Source organism: Cydia splendana, chromosome 10 (assembly GCF_910591565.1).
Source record: "Cydia splendana chromosome 10, ilCydSple1.2, whole genome shotgun sequence".
Taxonomy (NCBI): domain Eukaryota; kingdom Metazoa; phylum Arthropoda; class Insecta; order Lepidoptera; family Tortricidae; genus Cydia; species Cydia splendana.
The window spans coordinates 6625173-6638432 of record NC_085969.1 but is presented as its reverse complement, the minus strand read 5'-3'; the positions used below and the strand labels follow the sequence as shown (position 1 = coordinate 6638432).

General features: G+C 36.4%; 2 protein-coding genes across 3 annotated transcripts in view; one reads left to right on the top strand and one right to left on the bottom strand.

Moving 5' to 3' along the window:
- Positions 1 to 6984: 6984 nt before the first annotated feature.
- LOC134794184 (serum response factor homolog) overlaps positions 6985 to 13260 on the bottom strand; it is a 327451-nt gene continuing 321175 nt past the window's right edge. Inside the window, exons 4-7 of one of the 2 annotated variants that reach the window (XM_063765917.1) lie at positions 8968 to 9104; positions 7951 to 8189; positions 7509 to 7652; positions 6985 to 7129 (exon numbers count right to left, since the gene is read on the bottom strand). In XM_063765917.1, the coding sequence (XP_063621987.1) occupies positions 7510 to 7652; positions 7951 to 8189; positions 8968 to 9104 (519 nt within the window). In that variant the 3' untranslated portion in view covers positions 6985 to 7129; position 7509. The remainder of the gene's footprint in view (positions 7130 to 7508; positions 7653 to 7950; positions 8190 to 8967; positions 9105 to 13260) is intronic. The other variant, XM_063765918.1, reaches the window with a different exon arrangement.
- LOC134794508 (uncharacterized) lies at positions 11339 to 13133 on the top strand. The gene is made up of 3 exons (XM_063766318.1): positions 11339 to 11818; positions 12113 to 12412; positions 13048 to 13133. Exons 1-3 carry the CDS (start codon positions 11416 to 11418, stop codon positions 13071 to 13073), a joined length of 729 nt encoding a protein of 242 aa, XP_063622388.1. The 5' UTR covers positions 11339 to 11415; the 3' UTR covers positions 13074 to 13133.

Sequence of the window (13260 nt, the reverse complement as noted above, 5' to 3'; positions counted from 1 at the left end):
TTTTATCATGGTTCTATAAATAAAAGGAGGACCTTTTCACGTGGATATGGGTTAAATAAGAAAATTAACCTTTACAGCCCTTAACTCTAGTGTATGTCTACAGGAAAGACATAACACAGTGATCTGTTTGACCCTTGAGTTTATCGCGAATATATACACACGGCTCGATTCGGAAAATGAATTAGATTTCTACTAGACTTCAACAAGTTACGATACGGATAATTTAAAGATATTTGTAAGATAGATATGTCAAATTTGACGTTTCCGCGATTCTGGAGGTTCTCTTGAACGATTTCGACAAGTTATGACTTAGATATCCAAGTCACATCTAGTCGATATCTAATGTAGATCTAGTTGATATCTAAATCATCTCAAGATCTTGTGATTATCTCGAAATCCGAATAGGCCTGATAGACACAAACAGAAAGACGCGGCGGGGGACCTCTAGGTGAATTTCGTATATCTTTCGTATAAATCACAATTTTCATGTTAAAGGAAAAGAGACGTTAAGTATTCTATTTTTGGAATAGAACAACTGCGTAGGAATACATACATATTAATATTATCACATTAAATTATAGGGGACTGAAATAAAAATGTTTAACGTTCAGAAATAAGAAATATCGTGTAGAACGTATTTTTAACCAAGACAGTAAAAAGTTTAAAGGCCGACGATAGAATGTAATATACTTTTACACGGTAAAAAATACATCGAACCGATAAAATTGAATTACAACTGTCTTTACGTCACCTGTCTTTGCTTAGTGTAAGTTACAACAACACCTGTCCAGTAATTTCTAACCATCAAACAATTAATCATTCTAACTGTTTAACAAGATATTCTTACAATGCGTAAAAAACATATCCTTATTTAACTTGTTAGTTAAAGACCTTTAAAACTTATAGAAACGAAGTTCATAGAATTTAACATTTGAATTTGTGTCTTAACCCGCGTATATTTAGGTTTAAATTGAGAAAACACGTCAACTGGATGATCTATTCCTCTTTATATTTCGCCGCGTGTACATTACGTATGGTCACTGCGTACTTTGTTTTACATTTGACATTAGGTTTGCAAATGACAGCCGATACGACGAGATAGCCTAGTTTAGGCTGCTAGTTTCCCAGCTGCGGACTTATTTGTGACTTTTTCAACCAAAAGGTACCACATAGCCGTTTGTCGATAAGGTTGATCACAAATAGAAGCTAATACCAAAATAGCGCCTTAAGGGCAACCGACAAAAAGGACCCTTTTGGTTGAAAAGCACATTTAGAGATGGATTATTTAAATAACACACATTTGTACGTCACCCCCCGATGGTATAGTATCTTGTCAATGTTGTAACCATTTGTTTTTGCCTTTATCAGTAAAAGTATCTCGTCAATGTTGTAACCAATTGTTTTTGCCTTTGCCCGAAAAAGCGTATATTCCATGACACGTACGTTACGGGCACGCCTAATATGTTTATAGCGTGTTTTTAAATGCGTCAGTTTATCATAAATAAATGTATTTACTTATGTTTTTGCGGGTGTGTCTGTATACATAATTATGTTGTAGTTTCAACAAGCTAATGGGAGTATTTATGAACAATAAACATCGCCATATTAGTAAGAAACTCAATAAAATGAAGGGAAGTATTTGTTAGGTAGAGATTATTTGACAGCAACGACAATGTAGTTTTGTTCTTGTTGCCAATAATTCTCACATTAAAGTATAATTTTGGTAAAATCGACGTGTTAACAGGATAAAAAGCTTGTTACCCTTGATTTATACGTGAAACCGTCCAGGTATGTTTATATTTTATTTCTAAAAATGGTGATATCTGTGTGAGAAATCTGTAAGATGGATGTTTTCGTACAACTGGCTGACAATGGGAAAAATACTAACTACTTCTTGCTTAAAAACTGATGGCAAAGAAACGCTTTAAAGGAAATATTTAATTTTAAAAGCTCCCAGATCAGCAGTAGCACTTATAATACATTGTATAAGAACATTTTTAGGTATTTATCGCCAACATAGTTTCTCGGTATGAATGAAAAAAATTACAGAGAAGTAATAAGAGTTAAGGATCGCTTTTTTAAGATTATCGATTAGTAATTACTAATTAGTCTCGCGAATTTATTGATGTGACAAAGATTTAACAAATCCGTACAATGTCCTCAAATTAAAACGGTGTTTAGTGTTATTTTTTAATTAGGTTCTGTAAGATTTATGGGCCTTAAACTAAAATTATTAAACACCTATTTTGTATTTGAATTTAAGTGAGCTCTTAGATATATTATAGTCTCTTATTATTTTTCAATTCTTCTTCGTCGTTATTGAAATCGAAAGACAACCAATATAACCAAGGCCAAGAAAACAAAATGGCGTCAGGAATAGACAATCGTCGAACTTAATTGCGAAATTTAAAATTCTGCCCCCGTTTCTTGGCTTAGGTATTTGTTTCTGAACGACGAGTTATCTTTAAAGATTAATGTTGAACGGAACTTTGTCGACTTTAAGACAAAGAAAAATTGCAGAAAAGTTAAGGAGTTTGAGAAAATTCGGAGACACGCTTTGGTGTAAATTACCTACGTGTGACGTTATCAAAAGGATATATTGAATTAAGTAGTCCTATTCCGTAGGTACATTCAGAAATCAGACTTCAGTGTAGGTACGGTCGAAAGTATTGATTTATGAGCCATTTCGTACCTTGTCACAGTGACAACCAATATGAAAGTCGCTAGGCACTTCATACTATTGTCACTGTGACAAAATGGGTCATAAATTTAAACTTTCGACTGTACTTACATATCGTAAGTATCTATCAAATAGAAAACTACCTATTTTCAATATTTTACCATTTTATTAATTCGCTACAATATGGTTAATCTTCCCCCATATATAAGTTCCAGTCCTAGCTTATAGATAATAAACTAATGATTAACTTTAGTCTAGGGGTCGGCAAACTTTCAGAGCCGCAAATGTTGTTCTCAGTGGTGTCAGAACTTAAGGGTTCATTTTAAGGGTGACTTAAAGAACCGCAATTGTACCTCTAGACTAGAGCCACGATACCTACCAAAATAGATCCTACGGACTCCATTAAATATAAGTACCTATATTACCTTTTTTCAAGGCGAACTGTCATGCTATACAAATGTAGATAGGTCCTACAAAATTTTGCTAATCATCTCATTGGCCATTTCGTATTTATTTATATGGCATAATAATTATTATTGGTCAATGTTATCTAGCTACATACACCAACACGCATGTAAATTATGAATGTGTGTAACGGCATATGTATGTATTGCATTGATAAATGCAGTTGCGTCGACCATGTCAAAACAAGAACTGGGTGTGAGTGGAGTCGTTTTTAGTTTTGCATAATTATTGTCAAATATAATTCGATGTTTTAAGGGGCTCATAAACATAAATATGTACTTAAATAAAATCATTAAAAGTTATATCAAACTTTTTAACATTAGCCAAAATAACAGTTTAATTCACGGTTAGTTTCACTAGACTTATCGAAAACAATACAAAAGGTAATCAAGATCCATATCCCGGTCGATATACTCGTAAGATGAGCCAAAATGTTTGTTATTTTGTTAATTGCGTTTGTCTATTGTCGTTTCTTATTATTTCTACACAGAATAACTAGGTCTTTAGACACTAGACGAGGAAAAGAGTGTCCTAAAATGTCGATGCAAATTATGTATAATATTATACATATATGTTCGTTAACGTTGGTACGTTACTGAACATAAATTAACTCAGGTATTGCATAGAGTGAAAAAAAGGAAAATAAACTTCAGATTCTCCTGTTATAATGAAACAACTTGTGATTTTAACATGAAGTATCAAATTCCTGATCGTAAAGTTGGTAGAAGATATGCGCAATAAACAAATAGGTACACAAGATAAATAAACAACTAGGTACTGATATTATTAGTATTTTATCGAAAACACTACTCCACATATTTCTGGCTGTCAGTATTAAGCATTTATTATCAATCAAGCGCCTCCATTGGCTAGCCGTCGACCAATGACAGCCGTTCTAAAATTAAATATCGGAGAATGTTGACGCCAGACATACATCGAAATGTTGATAAACTTCCAAATATGGCGGAGAGTTATTGATATGAATAAGTTAAACGGTGAATAATACACATACACTTCAAGGGGTGGAAGTCCTTTTTTCTTAGGGTGTTGCAAAAGTTTTTTATTAGGTAGGTACTTTGGATATTTTTTGTATAATTATTAATTAATGTTAATATATATATTCAAAACTAGTAACTGCTCGCAGATTTGTCTGCGTGGAACTCACATACTCTAACTTCCATGCCCGATTTCACATGTGGTCGAATATGGGTTAGGTTTACGTTATACGAGTATTAATTCCTTCCTTGCGCTTAAAATATACTATTTCATAGAAAATATAGATACATAATTTTAATAAAAAATATGTTTGATTACTTATCTGGAAAATATATCTACCTTTTAGCTTGGATTGTAACTATGAAAGTCGCTACAAATAAAACGAATATTAAATTTTATATTTTTATTTACTAAAAAAGAAAAAGAAACATTCATAGGAAATCTGCGCTTTACAGAATGACTTTGACGCGCAAAATTAATAACACATAGTTACAATTAAATACCGATTTATCACCTAATTTAAAAACAAATTAAAGTATATTTAGGGCATATGATGGAAATTGGTGTTATAGGTATCGAACATTTAAGTACAGCAAAACTTTTAGAAGGACCCATTGTCACCAAAGAAAGCTATGGATTATAGCGTACATACAGATTTCCGCTTAATTTAAAGGTTTTCCTTTCATTGAAAACTGCAACCAAGAAGCCTATTACCAAGAAAGTTATTTCTTGTTATCAATTGGTTATGGATATATTATGATTGAGTGGTTGACAGATCAGAGCCAATTTTAATTTTGTTGTTAATTTCTTTTTTCGACAAATCTCGATAAAATTTGGTGGACAGGTAGAATTCACAATTTGGTAACATTGAGCGCTGTTTCGCCGTATGTTCTAAAATGAGTAACGAAAAAGTATGATACTTTCGTAACTAAACGAAAAATTACATGCATTTTTTCGGGACAAGTTGTTATTTCGTATTATCCCGCCTAAAATGACGAGCTCCTCAAATCAGACAAATGTTATCAAAATTCAAAATCTAATGAAAAAATTAATCGACAACAAAATATAAATCGCGTTATCACATCCATAACCAATGGATAATCAGAAATTACTATCCGAATCGGTCTCCATACTAGTGTCAGTATGTGCTGTGTGTTCCTGAGCTGTGGTTTTTGGTAAACCGCATTGTGTCTAATGAGATGCATGATGACGTCATACCAGTTTCCGCCCATATCAATTTCCCCGCAAGTATTAGGGTATTCTTAAGAATTATCCAAAAGCACATGATAATCGGTATTCAATTGTATTCGGTTTAGAAGTTAACTTAAATAATGTAACGAATAAATGCGATTTTTATATTCAAACTAGGATCGAAAATACAGCGTCCAGTTGGGACCTTAGCCAAGTCACAATCGTTTGCATTTGTTATCCCAATACATTTTTACTTTTTAGTCTGTCCGTCTGTCTGTCACCAGGCTGTATCTCATGAACCGTGATAGCTAGGCAGTTGAAATATTCACAGATGATGTATTTCTGTTGTCGCTATAATAAAAAATACTAAAAACAGAATAAAATAAATATATGAGTACAACAATCCTATACAACAAACGTGATTTTTTTTGCCAGTTTTTGCGTAATGGTACGGAACCCTTGGTGCGCGAGTCCGACTCGCACTTAGCCGGTTTTTTTTTAGACCGGCGTTTTCGATATAAGATTGTCATCTTGGCTAGGCCCCCATAACATATTACGATGTGATATAATGATTTCTTAGTGTATTGTAATGTTTTGCATGTTTTATAGGTTTGATGTAAATGACTTGATTTTTTAAGGATTTGTAACGTAACTTAACTTTAATTCGGTACGAAATACTTGAAACTTACAATATCATCGAACAAAACTATCTTACAATCAATATTGGTTAAAAAAACTTATGAAGAAGTTTCACAAATATTCACTCCTAGTGCTGTTGTAGAATGATTTTCACTAAATATTTGTAAGCCGATTGTTACACAAAAACATTCAATTACAATATTTTGCTAATATCAATAAAAATTTGCCAATTATACTTTTATTGAAATGAAATGATTAATTTACAGGATACAATTACTTGTGGTTTTATTATTTTTAAAGAAATGCCTCAAGGTTCAGTTCGGATTCAGACCATACCAGTATTCAATTCAATTCAATTTAATTCAGAAATGAATATCTTTAAGATTAGTATTGCTGCTGCAGTAATGCGCCACGAAATTGCTGCCAACTGCAATGCTGCCGCAAATGTCAAAAATTTGGACAGAAACATCAATTATTACTCGGATCAGCATTGCCATCCAGCGGGGCAATGCGGCCAGCCTTCTGGGCACTGAGCGACTACGACTTAGGTCAATTTTTTTATTTATAAGTGTTTTTATTATGTTATAAAAATTTTATGAATAAATAAATTATTACGACAGCAGTTATGCTGTATAATCTGAATTCGAACGGTATATACCTTTATGGTCAAAAATTATTGAAACATCGGATAGACGAGTATTTTATCATAATATTTGTTTCCTTTTTGTTAACTTTAACAAACCCAAAAACTGCATTTGATAATAAATTATCTAACACGGATTTGTATAAAAATAGTTACTTTTTACAAAACACCCTGGGTTACTAAAAGTATAAAGCACAAAATTTGCAAACCAGGTTTGCGTTAGTTTCATTTACATATGTTACATATGTATAATGATACCTACATTGGTTTATTATACATAATTTTAGGCAAGTTTAAGTACAGATTATATTACACATAACGAATGTAGCTTGGCGTATATAAACATTATGTAATTATGACAATGACATAAAAAAAATTACGGGATATTTCTAGCATTTTGCGCGATAACAAGGTGATTGAGTACTGGTAAATTACTAATATCCTGAGAATATAGGTACTGATTTTGAAAATATGTAATTAGGAGCATTTTATACTTGAACACTTTTATTCACCATCTGAAACAAAAAAAAAATGCATTTTACTCTCATAGCAAATTAACTTAAAACCTAGAGTAAAATTGTGTTCATTGAAAACATCCTCATCATCATCTTCCTGGCGTGGTCCAAACTTTTCGCCAAGGCTCATGGAAGCCTGGGATCCGCTCTGCAACTAAACTTTAAATCCAGTTGAATATAGTTGAACTTACCTCACTTCCTCCCGCCAGTGCTGCTAAGGTCTTGTAGCTCGCTGCTATTGACAATCGCGCGGTAAAGATTTCTTACTTGATGATGTCCGTAGTTGCGACCGGTGGGTACCTAGTCATCTGGCGTCTATTTCATCTGCAGTGTGGTACGGACGTCGATGGGCTGAACTGTTAAATCTAGTTGAACTTACCTCACTTCCTCCCACCAGTGCTAAGGTCTTGCAGCTCGCTGCTATCATCGCTAGAGGCGCTTGGGCAACCGTTCGGAGCCTGCGGGTTGCCCATCGCCATTGACAGCGGGATGGTAATGAACTGTGGCTGGTTCGATGATGACGCTGGAATGAAAATGAATTGTAGTAAATAGTAATAAAATTTATCTGTTTTATTTGCACAGAATATTTCGATGTGAAGAAGAAGAATGAAGTGATGAAGATTCATATGGATCTTAAAAATCCCTCTATATAAAAAAAGACATACATCCTGACTTAAGCAAATATTTCACTTTGCTACTGCATTTTAATTGCGATAAGTCACAGTGTCAAAAATTATAATTTGTGGGTGCCTCTATAAATGCAAAAAGTAAGTAAATTAAAGACAGCGAGATTTAAAATAATTGTTACATATGTTACATACCACCCTCCTGTCCCTGGTTAGCGAGCCCCAGTATGAAACTGTGCGGGTACCCCATGGCCAAGTTACCCAGGCTCAGGTTCGAACCCAGCCCGTCAAGTCCCACTCCAGCTAACATTCCTGGGTAGAGCATGGCGCCTCCGGGCAAGTCTATCTTTGGCAAGATCTTTGGCATCGGTGGTTGACTGGTTTTACTGCTGTCTGCTTCTTGAGTGGTCGACGATGTGGATGCTTGTGGTTCCCTGTGGAATAAGGTATTAAGTAAGTTAGACAAACGTTTTCAGAAGTGAAAAAACATGCTGCATTTTCGGATTTCGAAGATTGTAGCATTTTTTTTGGAATATTCTAGGATGAAACAATACGAGAAGTAAGGATCGAGATCCAAATAGATCCGAGAGGTTTTGTCTACGGATATACTAAATAGTTTTACACCAAGAAGTACGTACCAGTCCATAAAACAGATCACTAATAAGATGGATCAGATCAGGATCATTAAACAGAAACAGGGAGGGTTCGCTAGAAGATTGGATTAAGAAGACAAATATGATGCGGGATGAATGTTAATAGTGAAAGTTACCGTTCAACAACGTATAATTTAATGATATGATGATGATGATGATGATGATGATATGAACTCTGAGCTTTCCAATATCCAAAAAAAATCCTCAATTCATGCCTCATTGCCAATCTATAGTCCTAAAAATTCTGTAAGGTGCAAGGGGGCAATTTAGACTGTAGTGTGAGTTATTAATGTAAAACATGGAAGATATTTCGATTAGTTGAAATTATCCCGCAGTCGAAATTGTCCCCCTGCATCTTACAAGAAAAAAATACAAAAATATGACGTTGTAGGGTGGTCTCTTTTTCCGTGGAGTGCCCTAATATCACACGTGTGATAACTCAATTTGGGCTGTAGCGACTCAGTATCAGAGGTGTGTTATTGCAGATAAAAATGGGTAAATTTTTTGTATGATGGGCGTTCGACGGGTTAAACCGGTGCCCTATAAAGGGTTAATTCACCTGCTGCCGCCTTCCCGTTCGGTACTGCTATTGCAAGCCCACTCCTGTTTAAAAGCCGCTTGGTTGAGCTTGTCACTTGGCGACTCGGGATCGCTGCCGCTTTCGTCGCCGCTGTCACCAGATGACGCTGGCTCGTCCTGTAAAGAGTAAGAAAAAGAAATGTGAACTTTGATATATATTCTTCTTCCTCGCGTTATCCCGGCATTTTGCCACGGCTCATGGGAGCCTGGGGTCCGCTTGACAACTAATCCCGAGAATTGACGTAGGCAGTAGTTTTTATGAAAGCGACTGCCATCTGACCTTCCAACCCAGAGGGGAAACTAGGCCTTATTGGGATTAATTCGGTTTCCTCACGATGTTTTCCTTCACCGGAAAGCGACTGGTAAATATCAAATGATATTTCGTAATAAATTCCGAAAAACTCATTGGTACGAGCCGGGATTACCCACGACCTCCGGATTGCAAGTCGCGCGCTCTTAATATATATCTGAATATTATATCAATTACCTTCTAGGAGGCCAAGTTCCACACGTAGCCTAGTTTGGGCTTCACTTGTATTCATGTTATTGAAAAACCTGGTCACTGTCAATATTTCTCTTAAGTGTTTATAAGAAATAACATGTGTGGCTGGTTGCTGTCTTTATATTATTTTAATTTCTGGTTATAAAGTTATCATTGTTGAAATATGTTCATAAATAGATCCTGTGTTTAAAAATAGAAAAAAATATATATACAATCAACATTTCAGAGCAAGGGAAGAAAATCGAAGAGACTTGTAAAACGCCACAAATAACGAAAAAAACCACTACTTTACTAAGAGTACGAAGCTTGTCACCACAATTTACTGTAACCGCTAACTCACTTTGAGTGTTCGAGCCAATTTATAGGTGGCAAAAGTTTCAGGACGGCTATTCACTACCCTCACCCAACACTATAGGTGTATAAGTATTATTTACAGTGAAAAAAAAAAACAAACTTTGCTACTAGAGTCCGTCTAAGCTAACTTTGCATCGATTTGAATAGAACAAGGGAGGGAGTGTCATAATTTAAACCTCATATTTTCATAGAAATTTTATACTTATTAATGATGACATTGCCACACTTTGGCATTTAAAATTGGAATATTATCTTGGTCCGACTCTAACGGACCAATATTTTCATTTTAAAAAAGTGTCCCAAGATCATGTAATCGTATAGGGACGACAAGGTGTCTCAGTATCGGTTTCCGCAAACTTCTCTTGTCAGACCTGTGGTAGACCATGTCGGTCTCGCATCGGTCTGTTCAGCCACCAAAAACGGTGTTTCTCCGGTGTTACACCATAAATCGTCTGCTATAGACGAAAAGGCCTAGGATGATGATGATGATAGGGAATCAGGACTCAGTACAAAACTTGGAACACTATTTTTCTCGATCAGTAGTCAAAAGGACACGTAGATTTATGCAGAAATAGCAAAGAAACCCCCAAAAAGGTAAACTGAGAGAAACTCATAAAACGAATCTCAAATGGCGGTAATGTTTTAAAAAACTAGAGTTCTAACTATACTAGAGACTCGTACAGTCAAGTTCAAAACTTTTGTTAAACAGCCAATCCAGCGCCACGTAAAGCGCATGGCCGTGAGTGTTAGCAACATTGAAAAACGAACTAAAGGTTCCATATTTAAAATAATAAGAATATGGTTATTTCGTTGCCATAGCGGCACTTCTTTAATTTTCTTTCCTGTAACAAGCATGTTTTGTGTGGTTTCTAAATAAAACTCAATTTTTCCTATTTGAAATCTTTAACTTACAGTCCACAATCTACCTATGAAGGCCAAGACCTTTTCATATGGTCCTTCTAAGGAAAAAATCAGTGCCGAAGATGGAATCACGCAATAAACTACATTGAAGGTCAGAAATCATTCTTTATCACGCCGACTTATTGAAGTCCTGAGCGGCGCATTATAAATGATAAAGAATGCAATATATTACATTCTTCTCGCCAACGGCGCAATAAAAGAAGAATGAGATAATCATCGTTTTTTCTTTCGCCGTCTTGCAAAGCCGAGCGGCGCAATACGAAGAAAAACGCAAGATTCATATGAATGAAACGCTATGATGCACCAACTAGCGCTCTCAGCGCGTGCAAGAAACATTCGTCTCGTGTAGTCAACGTGCAATCTGAACGCATCCCTTCGTGCTCGTGCGGGCGGCAGCATTGCGCAATCCTCGAGTTCCTCGACCAATCGCAGCGCCGTACGTCAACGCCGAGAGAACGCAACACTGCGATTCATCACACAGCGATAACGCGACGACGCCATTAATTCGTTTCGTGTTTGAACAATTCAATTTATTTACCGCATTAGTAAATTACTTGTGACTCGTGTATTAGTGTATTCTAGTAGTGTAATATTGTTTAGTGATTGTAAAGTGTAGTGATTGTTTAGAGCATTTTATACAGAATTGTAAAAATGTCAGACACCGAACAAAAAGAGGCAATAGCCGCGCGAGGTCGCGCCAAAGGCTCAATCACACGTTTAAAAAACAGCTTTGACCGAGAAGCGCTCATAAATTCGCCGATAGAGTTAGTGCAAGCAAAGAAAACTAGGCTTCTAGAAGCCTTTCGCGAATATGAGCGCCTCACTAGCAAGGTTGCCTCGCTTTTTTCCTCCCCACCAGCTACTCTCGCCACCGATGACGAGGAGGTGGAAGATAACTACATTTTGTTGATAGCACAGTTAGATAGCATCATAAATGTTATCCGCCTACGGGACAATCCTCCTCAAGTGAGCGCTACCAGCAGCAGCGAAAATGGCGTAAGTGTCAAGTCGGAGAACCTCAAACTGCCTCGAGTCGTCATAAAAACATTCACAGGTAAATACACAGAATATTACGAATTTACAAACATGTTCACAGCCATGATCGATAAGTGTACTTCCTTTTCAGCGGTGCAGAAGCTGTATTATCTTAAAGGTTTTTTAAGTGATGAACCGCTCGATTTAATAAAAAATCTGCCATTAGAAGACAACAGCTACCCAGAAGCACTGCGCTTACTGAAGGAACGATACGATAATAAAGTTCGAATTACGCAAGAACATGTCAATGCACTACTAGATATGCCTACAATCACGCGATCTAATGTCACTAATTTACGAAATTTCATTTCAGTTGTCAAACAGCATCTTGCTGCTCTGCAAAACCTGGGTGAGCCGGTAGATAAGTGGGATGCCATAATAATTTGCATCCTATCTAAGAAGATTGACCTGCCTACCTACAGAGCATTTCAACTGGAGCGAAATAACAATGTGTCGCCCACGGTAAAAGAATTCCTAGGTTACGTGGAAAAACGTGCCCTAGCATTTGAAAACACTGACGTGCAGAAGGGGCCTTCGCAGAGCTTTGTCAACCATCCTGTGGCTGCACAAGCAAAGCCGTCCGCGCATCAGCCTCAGCTGCAATGTTTATACTGTAAGTGTGCACACAGATTATATAATTGCCCGAGTTTTAATTTAGCTTCCATTCATAAACGCATGGAGTTCGCTTCTACAAACAACTTGTGTAAGATTTGTTTGTCGCAACACAAGCGCAAATGCAAATTTCATTTTCGGTGTAAGGTGTGCAAGCTACAGCACAATAGCTTATTGCATCAAGACAAGCCTACTCCTTCTGTAACTTTGTCTGCAACTAGGAATAGAGCCCATAATATAATATTGCCTTCTGCTCGAGTCAAGCTGATTACTAAGTCAGGGCTAGCAATATATTGCAAGGCATTGTTAGATGGTTGCTCACAGGCATCGTTCATTACACAGAGGATTGTGGACAAATTGGGATTACCGATGCAAAATACTAGTTCTAAAATAACTGGTATCAATAATGCCAAGCATGCGATTGACAAATGTATAAACCTTGATGTGCATTCTGCTGTTTATCCATTCAAAATAAATGTCAATTGCAAGGTTGTTGATAAAATAACAACAAAGTTGCCACAGATTCCTATTAACAATTCGCACATAACATTGCCTACTAACTGCAAATTAGCCGATGAGAATTTTAATAAGCGTGGTGATGTGGATTTGCTGCTAGATGCTGGTGTCTTCTTTCAGATTCTTCTGACGCAGATGAAGAATAATGGAGACCAAGCAACCAAACAGCCTATCGTGACTGCGGGCAGTGCAAGTACTCCGGCACTGAGCTTTACAACCTCGAGTGCTGCAGCTTTAAGTACTTCAATAGCATGCGCCGCTACGCCACAAGGTCCTACACTAGTGCAGACATCATTTGGCGTGATCATCGGTGGTCGAATACAGCTACCTGCA

Coding starts and splice junctions, on each gene's coding strand:
- LOC134794508 (XM_063766318.1), top strand. CDS start 11,416: ATGTCAGACACCGAACAAAAAGAGGCAATAGCCGCGCGAGGTCGCGCC. Junction 11,819..12,112: donor CGTCATAAAAACATTCACAG/GTAAATACACAG, acceptor ATTTCATTTCAG/TTGTCAAACAGCATCTTGCT. Junction 12,413..13,047: donor TCAGCTGCAATGTTTATACT/GTAAGTGTGCAC, acceptor GTCTTCTTTCAG/ATTCTTCTGACGCAGATGAA.